This window comes from Hylaeus anthracinus, unplaced genomic scaffold (genome assembly GCF_026225885.1).
Source record: "Hylaeus anthracinus isolate JK02 unplaced genomic scaffold, UHH_iyHylAnth1.0_haploid 11994, whole genome shotgun sequence".
Classification (NCBI taxonomy): Eukaryota; Metazoa; Arthropoda; class Insecta; order Hymenoptera; family Colletidae; genus Hylaeus; species Hylaeus anthracinus.
In genome coordinates, this window is record NW_026534341.1 from 11515721 (window position 1) to 11538447 (window position 22727).

Genomic DNA, 22727 nt, shown 5'->3' on the forward strand with positions numbered 1-22727 from the left:
AAAGTGGAAAAGAGGAAAAGTGGAAAAGAGGAAAAGTGGAAAAGAGGAAAAGTGGAAAAGTGGAAAAATGGAAAAATGGAAAAATGGAAAGTGGAAAAGTGGAAAAGTGGAAGAGTGGAAAGTACAAAAGTGTACATTGTAAAAGCGTAAAGTGGAAAAGTGGAAAAGTGGAAAAGTAGAAAAATGGAAAGTGGGAAAGTGGAAAAGTGGAAAGTGCAAAAGTGTAAAGTGTAAGGTGCGAAAGTGTAAAGTGTAAGGTGCAAAAGTGTACAGTGTAAAAGCGTAAAGTGGAAAGTGGAAAAGTGGAAAGTGGAAAAGTGGAAGAGTGAAAAATGGAAAGTGGAAAAGTGGAAAGTGTAAAGCGCAATCTGTTTGAATGTACATTGCAAATACTATAGTCCTCCATTTAATTCTGTTAATTAGGAATATGCTTCTTTATTTCCAGAGACGAAGTTAATGACAGTTAATGACAGTAAGTCTGATTTGCGACAAGAAGAAGAATCTTGCCGCTGAGCATTAAGAGGTTCGTTCAATTTTATGTCCCTGTACGGCACACATTTCAGAGATGTTGCCGCGAGATATCATGGCAATTCGGTTAGCTTATCGGATTAGGATGCGGACGATCGTGGAAGGAATCGTTTATACAGGAATCGTATAAGAGAAAAAGAAAAGAACGAAGGAAGATGTAAGGGAATACTGAAAACCAGTTGCGAGGTCTTCCCAGTGATTGCACGCGGTCAGATTAACGAGTCTCTGATAAGGAGGGACGCTTGATAGCGTTTCACGGTGGATGTATTTATGTAATTAGAATGCTGTTTTTGATGGAAACAGCACGTACTTTTATTCTTGACACGAAGAGGTGTCCTTCTAAAAATTCCGAACAAAAAATTACGTTATTTTATCAATTAATATTTTTGTAAAATACGAAGTATTTATAATATATTTTACATCAAATTTAATCTAGACATTTCTTGCATCACGTATTTGTCATGAGAATTTATTAATAAATGTATCTATTTTAAATGTTGTCTGAGAATAATACTTCTTACGTGCACTGTACTTATCAATGGCCAAGGAATTTGTAATTTTTTAAAATAAATCCCTCCCATTGAATGGGGCTCATTCGTTGAAATAGATCTACAATAGATCTATAACAGTGTGCTCCTGTTTTACCAACGATCGATGACATTAACCTTCGCAATACGGCAGACGAGGTAAAAAATACACCTAATTTCTTACTTCACAAAAACTGAAGTACCGACTTCTTCGAAACTCAAAGGTTTTGACGCGCACTCTACGTTCACGTGTGTCAATCTTCTCATAAATGTTCAATTTTTCAGCGAACACAACTTGTAAAGAGAACTGCAATCGATAACGATGTAAACTGTAGTTTGAGTCACAATTACCATCAGCAAAGACGGGATTTTTTAAATTTGCAAATATATTACAGAAAAGTTCCAAGTTTGAAAAGTACAAAAATTCGGTAAATGCATACGAAAAAGTAACAGATATTTTGCCATTTAAAAAGATATCGTAATTATTCGACAAAAACCAGGTTTCCATATTACATTATTCTCTTTTCGTTATATTTAATGTGCTCCATTTCGATTGCAAAATCAGTGTCACTAATAACGTCATGCATCATGATATTCTAGGCTACTTAATTTACAGAAACGATATCTGTAAATATTATAAATTGATATAAAATTACTCTTAAACCTATACTTATGTTCACGTGAACAAATGTCCAAGTTTGTAGCACAAGGATTTCCATTTTAGATATTAATATTATCAAATTCTACCTACCAATACTATAGATACTTATTCACATTCAAGATCTCTATATTTGTGATTTCCCCATAACTCCTACTATCTTTGTCCAACCCACATAATATTTTATTTATCATATCCACAATTATTCACATTCACAATAAAATCGTAATAGTGATGAAAAGGAGACGAGTACACTAGTCTGTCAGTAGCTGAATCGTGGCATCATCGTGTCAAGGACAGTTACAGGCGACGGTAGAATTTTCAGATTCAGCGAGTCCAGGCTTAGTTAAAAGTTCTGTTTAATTGCGACGACGAAGGGATCTGCTTGATTGGCAAAAAGGCGAGTGAGTGACCCTCGACAGACAGGAACACAGAGGTCACCATCCTTCGAAACAATCAGTGACTTCCGGTGTGCCGCGTCTGCCTGTGAATCACTTTGATACTTCTGTATCAATGTTTTTATCCGTCTCTTTGTTTAAATCGCTCATAATCATTTTTTTTTATATGCAAGCGTGACGCACATTACTAATGTTTTTATATCGTGAGAATTTCGTTTCAGGTTAATCGTGGTCGTGAACCCCATTTGTGGAATTGTTTTGCGAGGGAAGTGTAATTGAACTCGAACGATAATAAGACAAGTTTGAACTCGTCGACGTAAACACGTACTCGCAACCGTCTCTCGTTTAAAAGAAATTATGTAGGAATCGATAAATATAAAATGAAACGTTCGACTTTAACATAGATGTATATAATTTTTCAATTTTTAGTCTGTGGTCTCAGATTTCAACAACTTTTCTCTGCGTATATTATAAACTTATATAATCGATAAATATTGCAGATCTCTCTCCATTCCGAATATTTCAATTTCGTTCAGGAAAAGAGTAATTTCGCACGAATATCGCTTTTGCGATTATCCGTGGTTCAAACGACCGCGTATCTGAGACGAGAACGCCGCTTGTATTCGATATGATGGTAAGTTTTTGCACCACTTGACACCAGACGATATTTTGCCGAGGTTCATCATAGATCCTCGAGGATCGACGAAGGCTTTCGAGAGCCGGTCACACGTTGATGAGTTGCTAGTCTTTCTTACTGATGAAGCTTAAAACAGCAACATTAGGGTCAGAACTTTAGAAATTCAAAGAACCCACTCTGAACATGCTTCATCCCCTATCGAAACCTCGAACATTTTCCAGTGACAGTAGAACCAATTTTGGAAAGTCTGGCCCTGTCCTAGTTTTCAATTCGTCGAGCTGTAGTTGGATTCCTCGTTCAAATATAGTCTCCAGCATTATAAGGATGTTTATTCTTTGATATTTCCTTATCAAGGAAGTCATATGCAAACAACATAGAAGCATATACTCGCTCTACCCATTTTTTTTTTACATGGAATCTAAATCATCGTACAAATCCATGACTCTATAGGTGTAATGTCCCCTTTTAACCGTTTGCACTTGGAACCATTTCGTTACAGAATGTGCAAATAGGAATCACGTCGTATTACGTAATGTAACTTATAAAGCATGTAATTTACTGTAATGACACTTGAGCTTATATGAATTTTCAGACATCGAGGAACATATATACATATATACATATATGTCAAAAATCAACATTTTATACTACTCTAACATGTGATAATGTGTGAAACAGTCATACAGTGGGTGTAGAAAGTATTCTTACACCGATCAATTTCCAAAAAACTATGTAAAATTGTAATTTATTAAATTATTTTTGATAAACAATGACATTCTACGTATTCTAGGAAATCTCTAGAACAGATAGAGTACAATAAATAGCTATTTCTGTAAGTTACGAAATTGACAAAAAAAAAAACAATCGATGGAAGTATTGAAGCAATAAGTATTCGCACAACTGTTTAATTTTTAAAACTTGTTTAAAAAAAGGAGAAATTTACATTACTTTATAAGTATATAATACTTTCTTTGTGGGATTTCCTTTTGATTTTATAATTATTGTAACTTTTCTAAGCATTAAATTAACTAAATTATTAGTTAGAAGTTAATAAGAAGTGGGATCCCTTTCCATTTCTCTATTAGAGCCATTTTTAAAAGTACTTTACTGGAAATTTGATGTTTTCTAATTCGTACGAAGCAATAAACTAACGTATTTACGTTACAAACTCTACTGTAAATGGTTCGTCATAAGAATCGTACAAATACTTATTGCTTCTATACTTTTACCCATTTTTCGCATTGTTTTGTTAATTTCACAAATTATATTAACTAGTAAATGTTATTTGGACTGTATCTTAAAGACTTCCGAGAATATGTACAATATCATTGATTATAAAAATAGAAGTTAATAAACTACAATTTCACACAAAAGTTTCTTGGGAAATTGATCGGTGTACAAATACATTCTACACCCACTGTAGATATGCATTTCTGTCTTTCAAGTTGCGATCTTAGATCCTTGTTTATCTTCACAAATTGCACCATGTCATACAAAGTATGTTCCCATATCTTACTTTCTTATGAAAATGCTCTTTGTCGCATTTTTAAGATGTATACTATTCACACATTACCCTCTGCTTCAAAAAGAATCGCGTTACTTTTTCCATGTAACACAAGCTCATATTTGTTATGTATATCTTAATACATGTACCATATTTTTATTTGATTTTTCGTGATATTTGAATAGAAACCTTCGAGAAAACATACACTTTTTTAAGTGATTGTATAGGGAATAGATACAAAGGTAATAAGTTTGGGTAATATGCGTGGTGGGAGAGCCTCGCGCTCTCTCATAAATAGGAGCAGCGGGAGAGGAGAAAGAGAAAGATTTCGAGAGAGTTCGGAAGAAGAACGGTATGCGATTGCGAATCGGCATGCGTGTCGAGTAAAGTTTATTGCGATTATCTAGTACTTAGAGATTAATAATGATATATTGAGTTTGTGTCTAAGAGGAAAACAATTGAAGTGTGTTATATTTATAAAAAACCTTACACTTTTATCAATTTTATGCTTCGATAAGTTTATTCTGTGTAATCACTAATATAAAGGTTGCCTGGATTTACGATGTCTCCTCAGAAGAGACATCCGGGTGCAAAGGGTTAAGTTAAACACCTTTGCCAGTCGATGTATAAGTGGAAGTCCACTGGCAAGTGTCACGCATGTAGATGTTGCATACAGCAGCGTTTGGAGAAACATCTTCACCACCTTTACAGAATCATTTGGAAGGTCCATCGTTCTAGAATTGCAATTTTTTGCAAAGTATTCGTGCAACGAAGCCCAGTTTCGCCATCTTCTTGTCCGAGCAGCGGCGCGCTAGCGCCAGAGCTATACATATAGTCACGGTCCAGGCGTTGTATTTCCGGCAGAACACCCACTCGTCTTTAGCAGGATGAATTCATCGCGTATCTCTTGGCCTAACGTACTTTTATCTCGCGGGAAACGGCTGGTCATTGGCCCACGTTTCTCTCCACTGATATTGATCCAACAATCACTGTCTTTTACTCGGTCGTTCATGAAACATTCATTTATTGTTTGCCTTACCGTTCTCCTACTGGAGCGGCGAGACGATTGTGCTTTCGTTAACCCGTTTGCGATCAAACGTAACCCCGTTTCGTTTCAGCCGGTCGAAGTTATTCTCAAAACAAGTGCTCGATGCTGAACGTGTACGTTGGAGCTCAGAAGTATTTGTTCATGCTCTCGAGACAGCAGAGATGTTATTTTTATTTATCGAAGCAATGTTGAGACTTATTCGGTTTCATTTAGTTTTAACGTGAATTTAGTGAAAAGTATTACAGGGCTGTCCTTGATTATTTCGTGAAGTATTAAACTTCACTTTTATGAACTTGATATTTATTCTATAGGGCAAAGGTGGGGATACAAAAAGAGGTTAACACCCACAGCCGTTGATTAATCGTTATATTATGCCAGTGACTGATATAAGAAAGATCCGGGGGGGGGGGGGGAAGGATAATATAAAATTGCAAAGAACAGCAACAGTGATAAATATTCACGATTAGCAGAGCAAAAAGCAGACTGTACTTTTTCGTAAATTTCATGAAACAATTGTATACCAGAGCTGTATTCTATCAAGTTACGAGAAAATCAATTAATAACGTTTCTATCTAGATCTGCCAGCGGATTCATCAATAAGGCTATTCCTGCAGATCCTGGACTAGACGCAGTTGTTAGTTGGAAACAGTCTCCTATATGTGGAGCCTTTAGATCAAACTCAGCTACGAGAAAGATCTTGATGTCGATTAAACTTCCACATTTCCCCTTCTAACCAGAAGGCGTTATCAAGATCTTTCTCGTTGCTGACTTTGATCTAAAGGCTCCACATATACGAGACTGTTTCCATCCAACAACCGTGTCTAAGGCAAGATCTGCGCTAGAATTATGACTGAATAAAATTCCTCTCATACAAGCTCTTTATAACGTGTTTCGATCCTGTACATTCATTATAATTTGTACCATGAAGTGAAAATTTAAATAACATTTGAATTCTGAGGCCAATAGTTTCTGTATTATTTTATGTTAAGTCAATAATTAAATTTCTCACAGGTATAACAACAAAACTGTCTTAAAATTGACAGCTGGACTTGAATGCTCAATTAATAAAAAGGAATTAATTAGTCACCAAAGGGGTGAGTCCACAGACGCTGAAGTCACTGTTTGTGCATATAAATGGAGTTGGTATGCAATTGCACCAATGTAATAATTATTGTATTAAAAACAGTTAATTCCCTTAAGGGATTAGTCGCAGTCAGGAAAATGAAAACGGACACTGTCTTGTGTGTTTTTTTAAAGGTATTAAATAATAATTTTTTATAATGAAATTTAAATATATAATAAAATGTATCATAAAGAACTATAAACAAATATTTGTTTTAAAAAAGGGTTCATTCATTTCGTCATACCTGGCGATGGCGTGGGTGGCCATTTTGTTTGCGGTGAACAAGATTTTTCCAAACTGGTTGACCTGAAAACAAAAATAAAGGTAGATTTGAAGAATATATTAGGCTAACGGGTCCCTGATCGAAGGATTTTGGAAAATATTAATTTAAAACAAAATGACGTACATTTGAAGTTGAAGTTTAAATTTCATTATAAAATTAAGTGATTAAATAGAGAATAAAAAGAAAAGTATATAAGAAAATAAGAAATCCTTCGATCAGGGACTCGTTAGTCTAATATATTTTCTAAATCTACCTTTAGTTTTGTTTTCAGATGCACCAGTTTGAAGAAATCTTGTTCACCGTAAACAAAATGCCCCCACCCACGCCATCGCCTGTTATGACGAAATGGATTAACTTCTTTTTAAAACAAAAATTCTTTTACAGTTCTTTAAGACATATTTTGTGATATATTTAAATTTCATTAATAAAAATTATTATTTAATACCTTAAAAAAAAACACACAAAAAAGTTTTCGTTTTCATTTACTTGACTGCGACTAACCCCTTAACCCTTTGAGTGCCAAGGAGCGATATATCGCTCGTCCCTACACTTGCGAAAAGGGCCAAGAACTCATTAAAAAGTCAATTTCGCTTTACGAAAATAACGACAATATCAAAACGTTCGTGTTCAAATATTGGATGGTAGGTAAATTTAGTTTATTTTGATATTTAAGAGTACACATACATTTTTGTTTACAATCATGCATCTCTGCTTAAAATTGTCTGGCATTTTTCGGATATGTGTAAATATTTCCTGTGGCATTCGAAGGGTTAAGCAGGTACTCATAATCCTACCTATACTTTTTTCTTAATTTTTGGGGTCATTTTCGTGACATCTTCAGCTCCAAAAATTCCTCGACATAAAGATCAAGGGCTCCAACAATAGTCAGACGAAATAAATTGAATAAACTTAAGAAACATTTTGGCCAACCTAACAGTAGTAGAGCGGTACAGCCTCCCCTTCGGACAAAGAGATAGAGAGAGAAAGCAAGAGTCAACATAAAGGCGAAGGGTGGGAGGGGAATATGGTGGGTCCTCGAAGGAAAGTGGCCTCAGTCGCGCGGCGCGGCGCAACGTACGCGTGTGGGTTTTACGAGTCATCTCTCGCACGGTCTGCAAGACGTTCTTTCTCGTTTCATTCGCGACTGTCAATCGTCCATCGCCAGTGATTAATATCAATCCTCGAGGCCGTACGTGAAATTCGATTGGAGCACGGAAAGGATCGCGTTTGTCTGGTAAGGAGCAAATTGTTTCGCATAAAACGTTACAAGTCGCGTCTCGATGATCGTGGCGCACTTGAAAATCTACTCATTTCGTTGGAATGTGAACTACCCGCGTTTTCGTGGACCGGTCAGTGATGTTGAGTTTGTGTCGTTGGAACTCTTCGTGGCCAGGATTTTCCGACGATGGATTATCGGACACGGCTGTGTGCTCCTTCGTTCGATACCGCGGGATTGTGAGAAGCTACAGTGTGCGTTCACGTGTACCCACTGGAAACTCTAGAAGAGGTTTCGGAGCGGAGATGGGCACATTTTTATTCGAACTGACGCGTAAAGAATGCAGCGATTGGCAAAAGGCTTCGAATAAATTTGAAGATTTTATTGCTTCTTTAGAAAATGTTCAGTGTGGAGGAAACGAGATAAACATGTTTGCGAAATTCAGATTTATTCGGTGCGTAGGCTTTGTCCATCACTGAACGAAGGTAACCAACTTATTCGAGGCGTCTTTCTTGGATCGGACATTTCAATTTCTATTTTTCTACAATTTTAAGTTGTGTTTATCTTAGACTCCATTTTAATATATTGCTTATCCTGTACAAGCATTGTCAAAGGAAACTTTGCGACTCCGACTAGAAAGTCCTCTTCGTAAACGTGTAAATTATATGTACTATTTATTTCGTAAACAATGATCATATGATCAAGTTAGAATTGTTTTGTGTTCCTGAAATCAATTAAAAATACCGCGTGGCCGTACATACGTCCAGCTAGTACTGTCGAAATAATTATTTCTTTCAAAATACAATACCAGTAATTAATTATATAAATTAATTATCTAGTTTATTAACTAAACTATGATTAATTAGATTACTATATGTTTTCGGAACAATAGTGATTGCATAGACTAGACAAATAGATTTTTACGACAAGTTAAATTTTTTAATAAATAGCTATATTGTCTTATTCTTTTAGTCGTTAAACGAATTTGTTATCTAGGTAAATGTTTGACTCCACTCTGTTTTGGAGCAACCCGCGTAATTGTTTCCAAGAATGAATTACCTCGTTTGAATTACGAGAGGTTTCCCCTTTAATGGGATTGAAACGTGTGGGACACATGCGCGTGCTAGTTCGTCGAGTTATTCGATGGTCATTCGAAGCTTTGTACACTTTGTCGTGCACGTGCTTTTATTTCTTTGTGACGGAGAGCACGATCCCTCACTCGTCCACTAAGAAATTAAACAACTACTCCATCTATGACTTAAAAAGCAATTAATGTAAGCGAATAAGACAGAAAAATTGCCTTCCTTAAGGGGGTATTCTGAATTAGGAGGTCTGAAGAAAAACGGTTTTTCGTGAATTTTTTTAGGATGGAAAGAAAATAATTCTATCAAACTTTGTATCCTATTTTCATACATATTTGTTCACATAGAAGAAAAATGTACGAAAATGAAAATTTCTTTTGGTTCTTTTGTGTCGAACCAAAATTACGATCTGCATCTTTCCTGTCGATAGGAGGTTTTAATTGTGAGGTACTCTACAAATGTGCGCCACAGTTGACTTAATTTGAATATTTCTTGTTGAAAAAATTTGTACAAACTACTCAAATATGTATGAAAATAGGATAAAAAGTTCGATAGAATTAATTATTTTTTTCCATCCTAAAAAAATTCACGAAAATCCGCTTTCTTTTAGACATCCTAATTCAGGATGCCCCCTTAATATTTGCACGTACAATGATCTTTAATAATATCATTGACGAAATTTTAAATGATGAACTGATGATTTAAAATTTATAATAAACAAATCCAGATACAATTTTATTATTTATTCATTATATCTAAAATACACGGTACAGTAAAAAATAAATTGTTTCTTTAAAAGATTACTCTTTAAACTTGATCAAGAGTGAAGGGGGTTTTTGAACAAGTTTCTTTTGCCGTTTCATTATATTTGTGACAAAAAGACTGACGACCATGTAGAAGACCATAGTCATTGTATTTTGGAGCCACGTGAAAGGATTAACGCACCAATTCATTAAATATTGTATAAATATCACACTCACTTTTGCAACAGTACAAGTAAACTGTAAATAAATTAGCATAAATTAAATATTTAAAAGTAGCCACTATGTTCAGCCAACTTAAAATAGAATACTATTTTTAAATATCATTCTATGTGATCTATTCTGTGCAGACTAATCGTGACAAATGAATCGTTTCATATTTATCGCGATAGTACTCAAGTTACTGCAGGAGTATTAAAGTTATTTGGACTATTTCAATTGTATCGAAATAATCTTTTACCCGTGTCTGTTCGCAACTAGCACCCTGGAACGAAACCTTGTTGTTCTTTAACACGTTCGCGTTTTGCCCGGCAGCCATTTCCGTTTGCACGATGCGACGGGTCGTCTGGCGTACAAAGTTGGACGTAATTATGTACTAGGTTATTACGAATCGTTTGCGTTCGCAAATACGGCGAATCCTATCAAGCGTTCTACGTTCCATTCAGATACGATTCGGTCGCCATAGTAATCACGACCCTCCCTTTTCACGCTAAACTGACCGTGAACATACTTTGCAATTAATGTGGAAGATATTTTCAAACGGAGACGACTGACTAATAATACACGCTTCGCGCCACCCCTGCGAATTCTCGAAATATTATTTTCTATGACACAAAATAAAAAAGTATATTTTGCCGGAGTTTAATTTTAGCCTTGTAGAGGCAAAGAAAAAAATTGATCGTGTTCGTGGGCGAGCCTCCAACAAATTCCGTGACCGTCGCTGCTAAGCGTCACGCACTGGTATATATTAATAAAAACAGAATTGGAATCGTATATTAATAGAAATAATTGGAGACATCTTCGAATCTACAATGATTAAAATTCAGATTAAAACTTTGTAGATCTTTTGGTTATCTTTCTTCTTCGTAGCATATTATTTGTTCGTTACTTTCTTTTCTTCTTTATTCAATTCTATAGTTATTGCTTAAACTTATTCTATCTTTTGTTTAATAGTAATTACATTCCCCGTCTTGTTACCATGGTTTCCACTTCGTCTGCTCTCCTATCCTTTTTGTTTCTGATGCACTACATATTAATTTGAATTAAAAGTCTAGATTTATTATTTTTTATTAAATGCTTGCATTGTAGATTAAATTATTCCATCCTTATTTGTGATACAGAATGTTTGGTTTGACTAGAAGAAACATGAGTCAATCTGTTTCAAGGTTTAAAAACGCGTACAGTCATTTTTACATTACTCTTCTCAGGTATCAGTTGATTAAACCGCGTCTCGGTAATGAAACATGCAAATTTAGTAATTAACTAACAACTGGTGTAGAGGTAGGAGAATTAACCTCAATTTTGAAGTTTTCCTTAAAATTAAAAATACATTTTTTGTGTTCTGACAAATCGTTTGTGGCGTAACAAATTTAATTGAGTTAAAAAATGACAATATACAATAAATTGGAAACGCGGGGAGGAAAACGATCCACTCAATGAGGTGAGGATAAATCTGTCTCTACGTTGATAGTTACAATGAATCGAGAGCATGTGTGATTCATTCATCCCAGTACGTTACGACTTTTTATCGTAATTTCCTGCGGTTGTAATCGTTGCCTCCTATCGAGTTTCAAGCAAAAGCAGGCTTGCGAAACAAAGAATCTTTTCATACGAGACAATTTCTCGTGGAATCATTTCTCGCCCGGGAGAATTCACTTATAATAACATTCTATTATAAACATTCCATTCTCGATATACCGATCGTTTTAAAGTACTTCACGAGACGGCACCGCAATCGCTCGTATTCGTTTTTGTTTTCTTCGAAGCATTTGCTCTTAAACGGTGGTGCTCAAACTACAATCCACGAGTACATCTGCTTTCGGAAGAAATTTTCTTAAGAATTATGTTATAATATAGTGGAATAATAAAATGCTCTCCCTTACAAAGGTCACCACTTTGCTAACACTAAAATTATTTACACCGCATACTTTATCCATCTGAAACAAACAATCCTTAAAAACATTTTTGAAAAGCTTTATCCTTTCATGAGATATTTAACACTAACTCTACCAACGTTCATTTGCAACTATTTCTACAGTGATGGGACCAACGACTGGTCGTAAAGACACTTTTTCCAATTGAATGCAGAGAGTATTTCACGTGGAACTAAATTGAACAATGCATGAAACAATTGTATAGAATTGATATATTGCAAGGACACTAAACTTTACAATAGTATATTATACCACTGATCAAACAGAAATCCAATTAAAAACGTCGTTAATTACCAAGGATTAGATGCGACGAAAAATAAAACCATATAAAAGAAAAATGTATATATTGCATACAAGTGCCTACAAAATTCGAAAACGGTCATTCGATGAATCGTGGTAGGTTCAGCGTTAACCACTTCGATTTAAACGCAGCACCCTGTAATACAAGGCCTGTATGTAACAGACCTGTATCTATCACTGCCATAATACTACCCATAACGGCGTCTCTTCTTTTTTTTTTCAGAGACATTGCGAAAAAAATTGCACGGAATCGGCGTCGTTGAGCGAAATCGGAACGAGGCTGGCGACGAGGGACCTGGCGAGAGGCGCGCAAAACCCGTGGGTCGGTTAAAGGAGAGGGGGCTAAGAAAGGGCGGGAAAGGACAGAGAGAAGCGCGAAGACGGTTACCACGAGAAGAACGTGATCATCGAACGCACCGGAAATCCGAACGTGCCCGAGATTCTTCGATTGTCCTTGAATCGTCTCGGGATTACAGCAACGACGAACATGTCACACCATCCTGCCGTGCTGCAGCCACGTTGCGCCCGGCCGGAAACGCGCAAGGGCTTTTCCATGACTCAACAACTGTCCTACCGATCGCCGATTTGAAAAGTAAGTGGCTACCGACTAGGCCTGAACCGTCTCGTCGGACTTCCTGTACAGGCAGGCCTCCGAATTACGTGGTCTTGAGTCGAGGTAGAAAATCGAGTCACGAAGTGATTTTACAGAGACGAAACTCTTGGTGGGAGTTTCGATGGCCGTTGCTCCCTGAATTTTTAGATCAGGGATAGGACAAATTGATACGTTAACTGTTGGACTACTACTTGTGGACACTTTTGTGGAGCTAAAATTTTGTTTCGAGGCAAATATTAAAAGTGGTATGTAATCTAACATTTGTCGTGGAATAATACTTATTTTTGTAATAAAGAGTTTACTGTTTCACTTTTAGTATTGAGTTATTTAATTCCTCGGTAGAAAGGAGTTTAATAACTGTCGTTTATACGGGGTGTCTACGTATAAGTTTGGACATACGCAGGGTGTCAATTCTACAACAAATTTCCAACAAGAAATTAATCTTAGACATTTTCTTTGTGTCGCCTTATTCTCGAGAATTTTCACTTGTAATTTTTGTTCTGCGTTTTCGTCTTGACACTCTTTAAACGGCAAACTTAAAACTAAGTATACCATTGAAAGAGCGTTAAATTTACCATCTCCCCGATGCCAAACTAAAATTTATTATGTAGATTTAACAAGTGAAAAATTAGGTTAAACTTTACATTGTGAAAATTTCAAAAAATTTGTTTTTTTCTGTATTCGTTTTCCGGTTTCAAAGACAGTTTTTGGCGAGCACTTTTCAGGAGAAACTTCCTCGAAATTTCAGCTTTTGAATGGTATTGTCAACAAAAATTGTACGGTGGTATTTTAGGGAGAAAATGTTTAAATTCAGAAAAGCGTGAGTTTTTAGTTAAAAATCGACATTTTTCAACAAAAATTGCCATGTCATTTTAAAATTAACTTGACATCGGGTTTGATGTATTTTTTAGTGACACTACCGAGCCTCCCCAATTAGGAAAAAAATCGATTTTTTGACACCTCTAGCCTCTCCCAGCCGTGTGTAGAGCCTGAGTGCGAGGTGAATAGTAATTGTTTTTGAACATGTAGCCATAGAATTTTCGTTTTTAGCGATTATTTAACCAAAATCAACAACGGCGTACCGATAAATAATATGGATAAAAATAAAATACCACCGTACAGTTTTTTTGTTGACAATACCATTCAAAAGCTGAGACTTCAAGTAAGTTTTTCCGGAAGAGTGCCCGCCAAACAACTATGTCTTTGAAACGGAAAAACGGATACAGAAAAGGTCAAATTTTTTTAAATTTTCACAATGTAAAGTTTGACCTAATTTTTCACTTGTTAAATCTACGTAATAAATTTTAGTTTGGCATCGGGAAGATGGTAAATTTAACGCCCTTACGAATGGTATACTTAGTTTTAAGTTTGCACTGTAATTTGGTAGAGTTATGGGCGTGTAAAGAGTGTCAAGTTGAAAACGCGGCGATACAAAAAAAATGTCTAAGAGTAATTTGTTGTTGGAAATTTGTTGTAGAATTGACACCCTGCGTATGTCTGAACTTATACGTAGACACCTTGTATATGAATCAAAATATGAATGAATGAGTCAATATGTTGAGTCTATGGTTTCCAATGACGTCGTTGCTCAAGGTACATCTAAACATGGTCTATTTACTCTAGTCGTGCTAAGAAAAATTCCCTTCGTACAAGAGTAAACTTAACAATTAACAAATTACTCAGTCATTTCATTTATTCAATTTTGTCTGTCAACGTAGAAATTCTAGCAAAAATGTTTTAAATGGTGCCCTGCAGTTCCTAATCCTGGTACTATATTCATTATGATATCACTCAGAATCGAGACCTGAAGAACGCAAAAGTTTCGTCTCTGTAAGAGTACTCTAAGGCTTAGAGTCTAAACGAACATAGATTCGTGGACATGCTTCTCTACTGTTTTTTTTTTCTCCAAAGGGAGTTTGAATGTTGAAAGTTGATAGTTTAAAAATATCTGTGCACGACAAACACCGCCATTACATATGCACGTATAGTTGCATCGTGGCTCTCACTGAAAAACGGTGAATCCTGCCTAAGAGACGCTAAAATTCACTATTCGTACCATTTTGTTGTTTGTGATTGTTTAAACGATGGAAGATAATAGCAGATAAGTTTGGCGAAGGTGTCGAGATCGACGTCTAAAAGACGTTCGCGCCTCTTAAGCCGGATTTTCTGTAAGTAGACTTTTGACGATGCTGTACTCCAGTTAGAATGTAGAGGAGCATGTATAGTGAAGAGATACCCAAGTAGGGATGCATAACGCATAAGTGCACAGCGTTACCACTCACCTCCTCTCACGCTTGCGTTCATTGCGAATTCCCCGAAATTACGTACTTTGAAATGCTGTAATTCATAAACGAAACGGCTGGGCACCCTCATCTTTTTTTCATACGATTTCAGATACGTAATGATTCATTAATAAAATTGCAAGAATATTTTTGCCGCTGTGTTTATTACACCTGACACTCAAACATTAATCCTCAGTTCACTGAAAATAAATATTCTTGAATATTCCCATGTGACGCACAATTTCGAGTGGGATGTCTTCCGATGACTCACATAGCCTGTCTTTTAAAAAGTTGGCATAACATTCGCGAGTTACTCTAGCAGCTAAAAGAATGTTTTTTTCAAACGGTCACAATGTCACGAATGATTATTCCTACCCACGCGAGCACGCTAAATTCGTGTCGATGCTTTGATTGTGTCACGACGTGCTGATTATCTTCGAGTCACTGATACCCATTAACTCGATCACATGCCATTGAAATTCTTTTAAATTTCGCGCAGATACGTAGTAGGATCTAGCAAAGCCTACCAATCTATCAAAAAACTAAAAATCGTTTACTGTTTATTAATATTTAATTGTGAATCGATAACTATCAGTTAACGATGCTTTCTTATTAGGTTGTCCGAAAAGTTTCTTTCGCTTTATTAATAAGTAATACATGCGCAATAGTTTATGTTTTATGTTACATTACCGAATTGTGCGCGATTCATTTTGCTCCATTACTGTTACAACATGAATATCTATGAAATTAGATTGTCTATTTATATAAACACGACTACATAAAATAATTGAGTGCAACTCGCGAAAGAAACTTTCGGGACAACCTAATACTTTCGCCGTTAAAAGTAATTCTCGAGAATGAATATATACGATTTTCACAGTTAAAGAGTTAATTACAATTAAACGTGACCAATGATATCGTTTAAGTGTCCACCACCACTCTGATAGAACGATTTTTGTTATTAAAAAACAAAATTCTAAAGACCCCCTGAAAAAATCTTTGAAACGGGTAAATTCTATAACAGAAAAGTACGTTCTACGTCATGGATTTTACAGAAACACTGATGTACCATAGCAGAGAGGAAAGAATTCCGGTTATCGGCGCAAAGAACGAGGTCAGCCCGCGTTGGCACGTTCCTGGAGATAACGATTCCCATTCCTTTGGTCGAGTTTGATTATCTTCCGGTATCCGGCGTCTCCTAGAGCAAGCTTCCGTTTTTCTTTGACGATTCCTGCTACTTTTTTTGTCGCCTTCATTTACATTTCATTGATCGCATCTAGCATGCGCAGGGTTGGCTCGTCTCTTCTCCCTGAAGGCTTTCTTTCGGCTCATTGGTCGGGTCTGTGACGTTCTTCCAGTTTACTGATTGTAATGCTTTGCACCCTGCGCGTTATCCCCAGGCTGACCGTAGCTGTTATGGCTTTGAACTTCGATCTTCGATTCCTGTCTTGTACGAGTCACTGGCTATGAATTACAGAAGGTGAAATTACCTTCCATTCCGAATAAATGCCGCTTGATAAATTAATTAAATTAATTAGGATGCATTCATGGTTTAAGTTAAGCTTGTACGTTACCATGTTAATAAATTAAAAATACTTGGGAAATGTAGTTTATTTTCTCTTATAAATTTAACTACCTTTGAGTAAAGTTCTTCTGGGTCTAGACATTATTTCAAAGCAGAATGCAATTAATCGAGCGTTTCGAAATGATTGCATCAAGTTCCAGAACTAGTTGTCATGCGTCGTTTGTCAACTTTAACCTCCAGTTCATTAACACTTCATGTGTGACGTGTGAGAGGCTTCGTCATGGAATCAGATTTTTTCCTGAAACAGGATAAATCATCTTCGAACCGCAAAAGTGTAAAGATTTGGGAGGTTACAAGTGACGTCAGAAGTGCCAAATATGATTCAGATATACTGCTCGAAATTGAGGACTCTGGGAAGTCTTTAACTCCTTAATCTAAAATCTAATATTCTAGAAAAACTTCTTGAAAATTTCTGAAATGCTTCAAACATATAAGGATTCAGTTTTAATGCAATTAACAATTTTTTTTACAAAACGAGTACATGCGTTTTTGTTATTAAATAACAATCCAAGATCAAATAACAAAATACTCATGCACGACATGTTTATAATATACCAGAGAAGAATTTCTTTCGACCACTTTACTTTAGTTGCCAGATTGATCGTCAATCAAAGGTACATTTGAAAGGTGTATGTGATCTCACACACTCAAAAAAAAAAGTACATTTGCAATTTGCAAACATAGATTAGTAACAAGAAACATTTCAAAGCAGCTCGGGTTCGATTCTTCACAATCCGTTGATCACGATTGCTGACTACTCATTAATAACCGCGATTTCCCGTCTGGATTTCTTCTTAAACGAATCATATTCGATGCGTGACTATACTAAATGTTCCACAAACCAATTATATCTTGCGTAAGTTCGCCGGTTAACACTTTGCGGTCAGGGTAAATCCTACCAAAGCTTCTTACTCGGTGCCCGCTTTCCTCCAGATTTGACAATTCATTCAGCGGTTCCTGTTCTTAGGAATCGTTCCAGAAACCGTCACGCGGCGCGAAAGTATAACAGAAATGTCACGAGAACAAATTTGAGGGAGCCTAGCCGTGCCGTTTTCGGATTACAGCGAATTCGGAGCGCGCAATTCGAAGGTCTGTTCCAGGAAAGAAAAGCTTGAGAGGGGGAAGACTCTGCGGTGGCACTGGTCTCGCGAACCAGGGAAAGGATGAGCATGATTCCTCCAGTCGCGTTTACGTTTCCTGCGACTATTCTACGACTATAACGCGCGTGTGTGTACGGTTTGTTACAGTGCTGGGCCCCGGTGGTCCGATCGGCTGCGGTGCATTTTCGAATCGCGTTACGGGACACTGGTTCCGCTCGTGGATAGGTCGCTAGTGGTCCGGGGACTATTTTATCTGTGAACAGTGGTGCGTCCCGTGGATGTGAGAAGAGCAGTGAATTTCAGTTTCGTCGAGACGGATATATACATACGCACGTGGATCGCAAGATGATGCTTCTTCGGATGGTGTTGATGGTGCTCTTCTCTGTGTTGGCTACGGGAGCACCGCGGTCCTCGGTCATCTACGCGGACGACAAAGTGGTGAGTCAGTTCATTCTGGGAGTTTTCGCAGCCTTGACGCACCGGCGATCATTAACGGGGATAATTGCTTGATAGTTTTTACTACCTATGGTCAGAATGTCGTGAATGAATTTCCAAGCGATTTTTCCGATTGTTCAAACTTTTGTCTGTTTGGTAATTTCTTGATTTATTCAAGCCTCGATGAATTTATTATAAGGGTCGTAGGAAGAGGGTTGAAAGGGATTCAATAATTACTCTTTCAAACTCGTATACAGGGTGTTCAGGCTATTACTAGCTAGCGTTTTTCTCGTGAATGGTACATATGACAAAAATAAGGAAAGAGGAAAAAGTGATACTGTTGTTTATGTGCAATGTAACCAGGTAGATAAATCTTCCGTACTTATACTCTTTTCTGAGAAATGAAGGTGATCTTCACTTTTTTAAATGGAATGGTATATTTATTATACAAAAATATGGTAGAGTATTGAATTCTAAATAAAAAAGTATTGATTTTTATTAGCCGTAAACCTCATAAGTAACGAGTAATTTCACTTTATTACTTGAAAATTTTCTTAACGTAATATCAAAATGGAGATTCAACCTTATCACAGATTTTCGCAGGACAGCAATGTGTACAGACATGGAACTCCTGATGAAGTACTAAGTGACAGGGATGATGTTTTTCTTTACGAAGAATTCGTAGTACACTTGTTTGAATCTCCATCTTGATATTACGTTAAGAACATTTTCAAATAATAAAGTGAAATTATTCGTTACCTGTTAGGTTTAGGGCTAATGAAGATCAATACTTTTTTAGTTAGAATTCGATACTCTACCATATTTTTGTACAAAAAATATATCATTCCATTTAAAAAACTGAAGGTCACCTTCATTTCTTAGAAAATAATACAAATACGAAAGATCTATATATCTGGTTACATTGCACACAAAAAACAGCATAAATTTTTCTTCTTTCATTGTTTTTTGTCGTACATACCATTTACGAGAAAAACGCTGGCTAGTAATAGCCTGAACACTCTGTATATACATATTTCTTTATACAAAGGTTCGGTTTGAAAGAGTTGCAAGAATATAAGAGATGTTATAACAGTTATAATTTAAAAATACTCTTTTATATATATATAAATATGTTCTACAGAAAAACTATTATATCGATTTTGAAACGGTTGTACGTATAAAAATGTTTTACCCTGAATAGATTAGATACAATACACATCAACCATATGGTCAGGAGAACCTCTAGAATAAATAAACTCCTCTAGAATAGCACACACCTAGTATGATACAACTAATATAAACGTTGAAGAGCGTACTGGTAAAAGTAGAATTTTTTAAAAGAAGTTCCCACGTGCAGAGGTTTACAAAAGAGGCTTCAATTATTTCTTATTAAAACTGAAATGGTAATGAAGTATTAGGTTGTCCCAAAAGTTTCTTTCGTAATTTGCACTGAATTATTTCGTACGGTAGTGTTTATATAAATAGACAATCTAATTTCTTAGATTCAATAATGTAACATTAGACATAAAATATTGTGTATATATTACTTATTAATAAAATGAAAGAAACGTTTGGGACAACCTAATATATACAATTTCTCTAAATTTTAAATAAACGTACATACGATGACTTTTTAATCGAACGATGATGTCGATCAAGTGCCGACTACAATTAAACTAAAACGGAAAACGAAATACAGCATCCCTTTTTGAAAAACTCTAAATTATATAGAGATACTGTCTACTAGAGAATTCTTTTCAGAGAGCAAACGGACGAGTCTGTATAAATCTCTAACGAAAATTGGAATTGACAAGAAAAACATAGGTCTATGCATACATATGATTTTTCCCTTTGCTCCGTCGGTTTGTTTGTTTTACGTGTTTGGTCAAAAAGAGCCGCGGGCTTCTAGCGGTGAAACGTTATCGGCAGTTTGCCAATTAATTTTGGTAGATATAGACGTTTCGAGCGTGATATTTCATCGTGGTTCGTAATCCGCCAACTAATCCGGATTAAGTAGAATAAAGAAGAGCTCGCGTGGACGTAGATAGTACCGAGATCTGGGCGGAAATTAATCTCGCTGTACGAAATTTAAATTTGTTCGACGACTATTTTTAACCAGCAGAAAAACCAATTTTCAGCAATCCATCTGAACAATTTTTATTTTTCGTACTCTTTAAAATCCCAGTTATACTTCGACAATTTGAATAATTTAGGAGTACTTCGATATAAACTTCTAAATTAAGTTTGCTCCGCAACTATTTTAATCAACAGGAAAAGCAATTTTCAGCAGTACATCTAATGGAATTATTTTATTTTTGTAATTTCGGAACGTTGAATTAAAAATGTCATCGTGATTCCCAAGCAGAACATTTCGTACCAAGTTGAACTTTTTATCGTGAATTATATTATACTGGTGAATTTGTTGGTAATTTCTGCAGTAACTTTATTGTAAACGTTCCTTGGGGTTATGTAAAGTTAGTTTTAGAAATGAGGTTAAGTTATTCAGGTCTTTCTGTGTTCTTCCTCGGCATGCTTTTAATAGAATCGGTGCAGAAAGTATTTTTTGAAGTATCCAAGAGTCGAACGGTTGTTAAAAACATGCACTTTTCCTTTGACAATTTGTATCACGTAGATAAAACACTAAAAATAGAAAGCATCAAAACTTACCATTTATACAATCATGTATATAAATATATTTATTAATATTTCAAACGTTTCAAATGTATATGTATTTATTTATTTATTTCTGCTGGGTATGTAGAATAAATTCTACATGTCAAACATGTATGCATATATGCTCGATCATTTTTATGATTCCCTAAATTTCTGTTTTCTAAAGAAGACCTGATCCATAAATTTAAAGCGTTAAACTAATAAATGACATTTACGTTCTGCAAGTTGAGCCAACATTCTTACGCTCGTATGAAATCAATTGATTAAATCAGAACAACGATACTTCTTTGCACGACCTTATTATTCAATTTCAACCAATTGGGCTTTGATCGTTTCTCCATTCGAGAATTACTATAGTGATTGCTCTTCTCCGAATCCATGATACCTTGACCCTTAATATTTCAATTAATAATTTTCCAATAATTGTCATAAAATTACAATTTGTCTTTGAAGCGGACAGCGATAGTTTTTCCTTGGACTTCTCAATTGTAGAATTTTGCAATTAGTCATTAAGATTGAGTCAGTTGAGTGTAATGTTGATATAGTAATTCCTTAACAACGCGGTACAGTATTTCATTATCTTCGTGTCACGTTTTGCTCTTCTTTACGTGTCTACGCGTACGCGTTGCCCGCTTTTAATTAATTCAATTGGTAGGGCAATGATTCACAATGGTTCGAACGTGACTCGATCACTTTTCTAATAGGATGAGTCTACTGAGGTGGCCAGAAACGTTTTCATGATTTTTCAGTGGACGTAAATGATTAATTATTTTAGTCATTAGGCAAATGTAACAACCTTTAGACCTTGCTCGACCTTCAAAACGCTCAAAATCGGTTTCTATTTTGCATTTTAAGTAGTTCCTACCCAGATGGAGTATAAAAGGGCAAGAATATTTATGTAGATCATATTAATTTATGGATTCACTCACAATACATGTACATCCACGAACATCACTGTCGTATTACTCGCAACCGTTGCATCTCCGTGGATCCATAAGGTACTTAGTACCAAGCGGAACCTCGTAAACCCTCGTAACGTATGCGAGCCTGCAGGAAACATCCCTTGATAGTAATGCGTCTTTCCCGTCGCTTTTACAATGAGATGGCGTCGCAACATCCTCGTCGTAAAATTTCCCTAACACGTTCAAAACGCAATAAATGGTATTCAATCGTACAACGTGAAAAATTCATTTATCATCATTACTTTATTAACTTTATTAACTTGCATTCCAGATTTTCTGATTTCAGTACAGTTCCGTCAAAGGGTTAAGGGTTAAGTATGAATTGTTTAATTGGTACACGCCAGTCAAGTATTCAGATTTAGAAGAACTCTCTCTCTCGTTGATTATAACAGGAACATATCTCTAAAAATGTATTAGGTGTATACATAAATTTTGTGGGATATGTTTAGATGGTCCTAGAGAATAATTATCAGCATTTCTGAATTAGGTGTTTTTTTATGTTATGTTATAACATCGTTTTTGGTTTCTTTAAGGAAACATCCTTGGCTCTTAAATGAATAGTTCGTGACTGCTTTTAAAAATTATGAAAATAGTCATAATGTATGACATGTCTAATTTTTAAAATAACAAAAATTTGTATGATTATGTCTTCGACTAATCAAGTCAAGAAGCAAGAGTCAATGTAAATAAGTCTAAAAGGATGTTTGTGTTCCTTGTATATCATACTATTTTCGCAGTAAATGTTTATTGTACCATTATTATCATGCCACTCGCAATGATTATTTCGTTTATTAAATTATGAACATTGAACAATTTGAAATCACGGAAAAGGACCATACATCTCCGATATCTAACGAAT

General features: G+C 35.8%; 1 protein-coding gene across 2 annotated transcripts in view; it reads left to right on the forward strand.

The window, feature by feature from the left end:
• Nucleotides 1–7771: 7771 nt before the first annotated feature.
• The window catches only part of LOC128888555 (matrix metalloproteinase-2), a 206621-nt gene continuing 191665 nt past the window's right edge, over nucleotides 7772–22727 (forward strand). Inside the window, exons 1-3 of one of the 2 annotated variants that reach the window (XM_054145521.1) lie at nucleotides 7772–7940; nucleotides 12442–12810; nucleotides 17946–18236. In XM_054145521.1, coding sequence (XP_054001496.1) covers nucleotides 18144–18236 — 93 coding nt within the window. In that variant the 5' untranslated portion in view covers nucleotides 7772–7940; nucleotides 12442–12810; nucleotides 17946–18143. The remainder of the gene's footprint in view (nucleotides 7941–12441; nucleotides 12811–17945; nucleotides 18237–22727) is intronic. The other variant, XM_054145522.1, reaches the window with a different exon arrangement.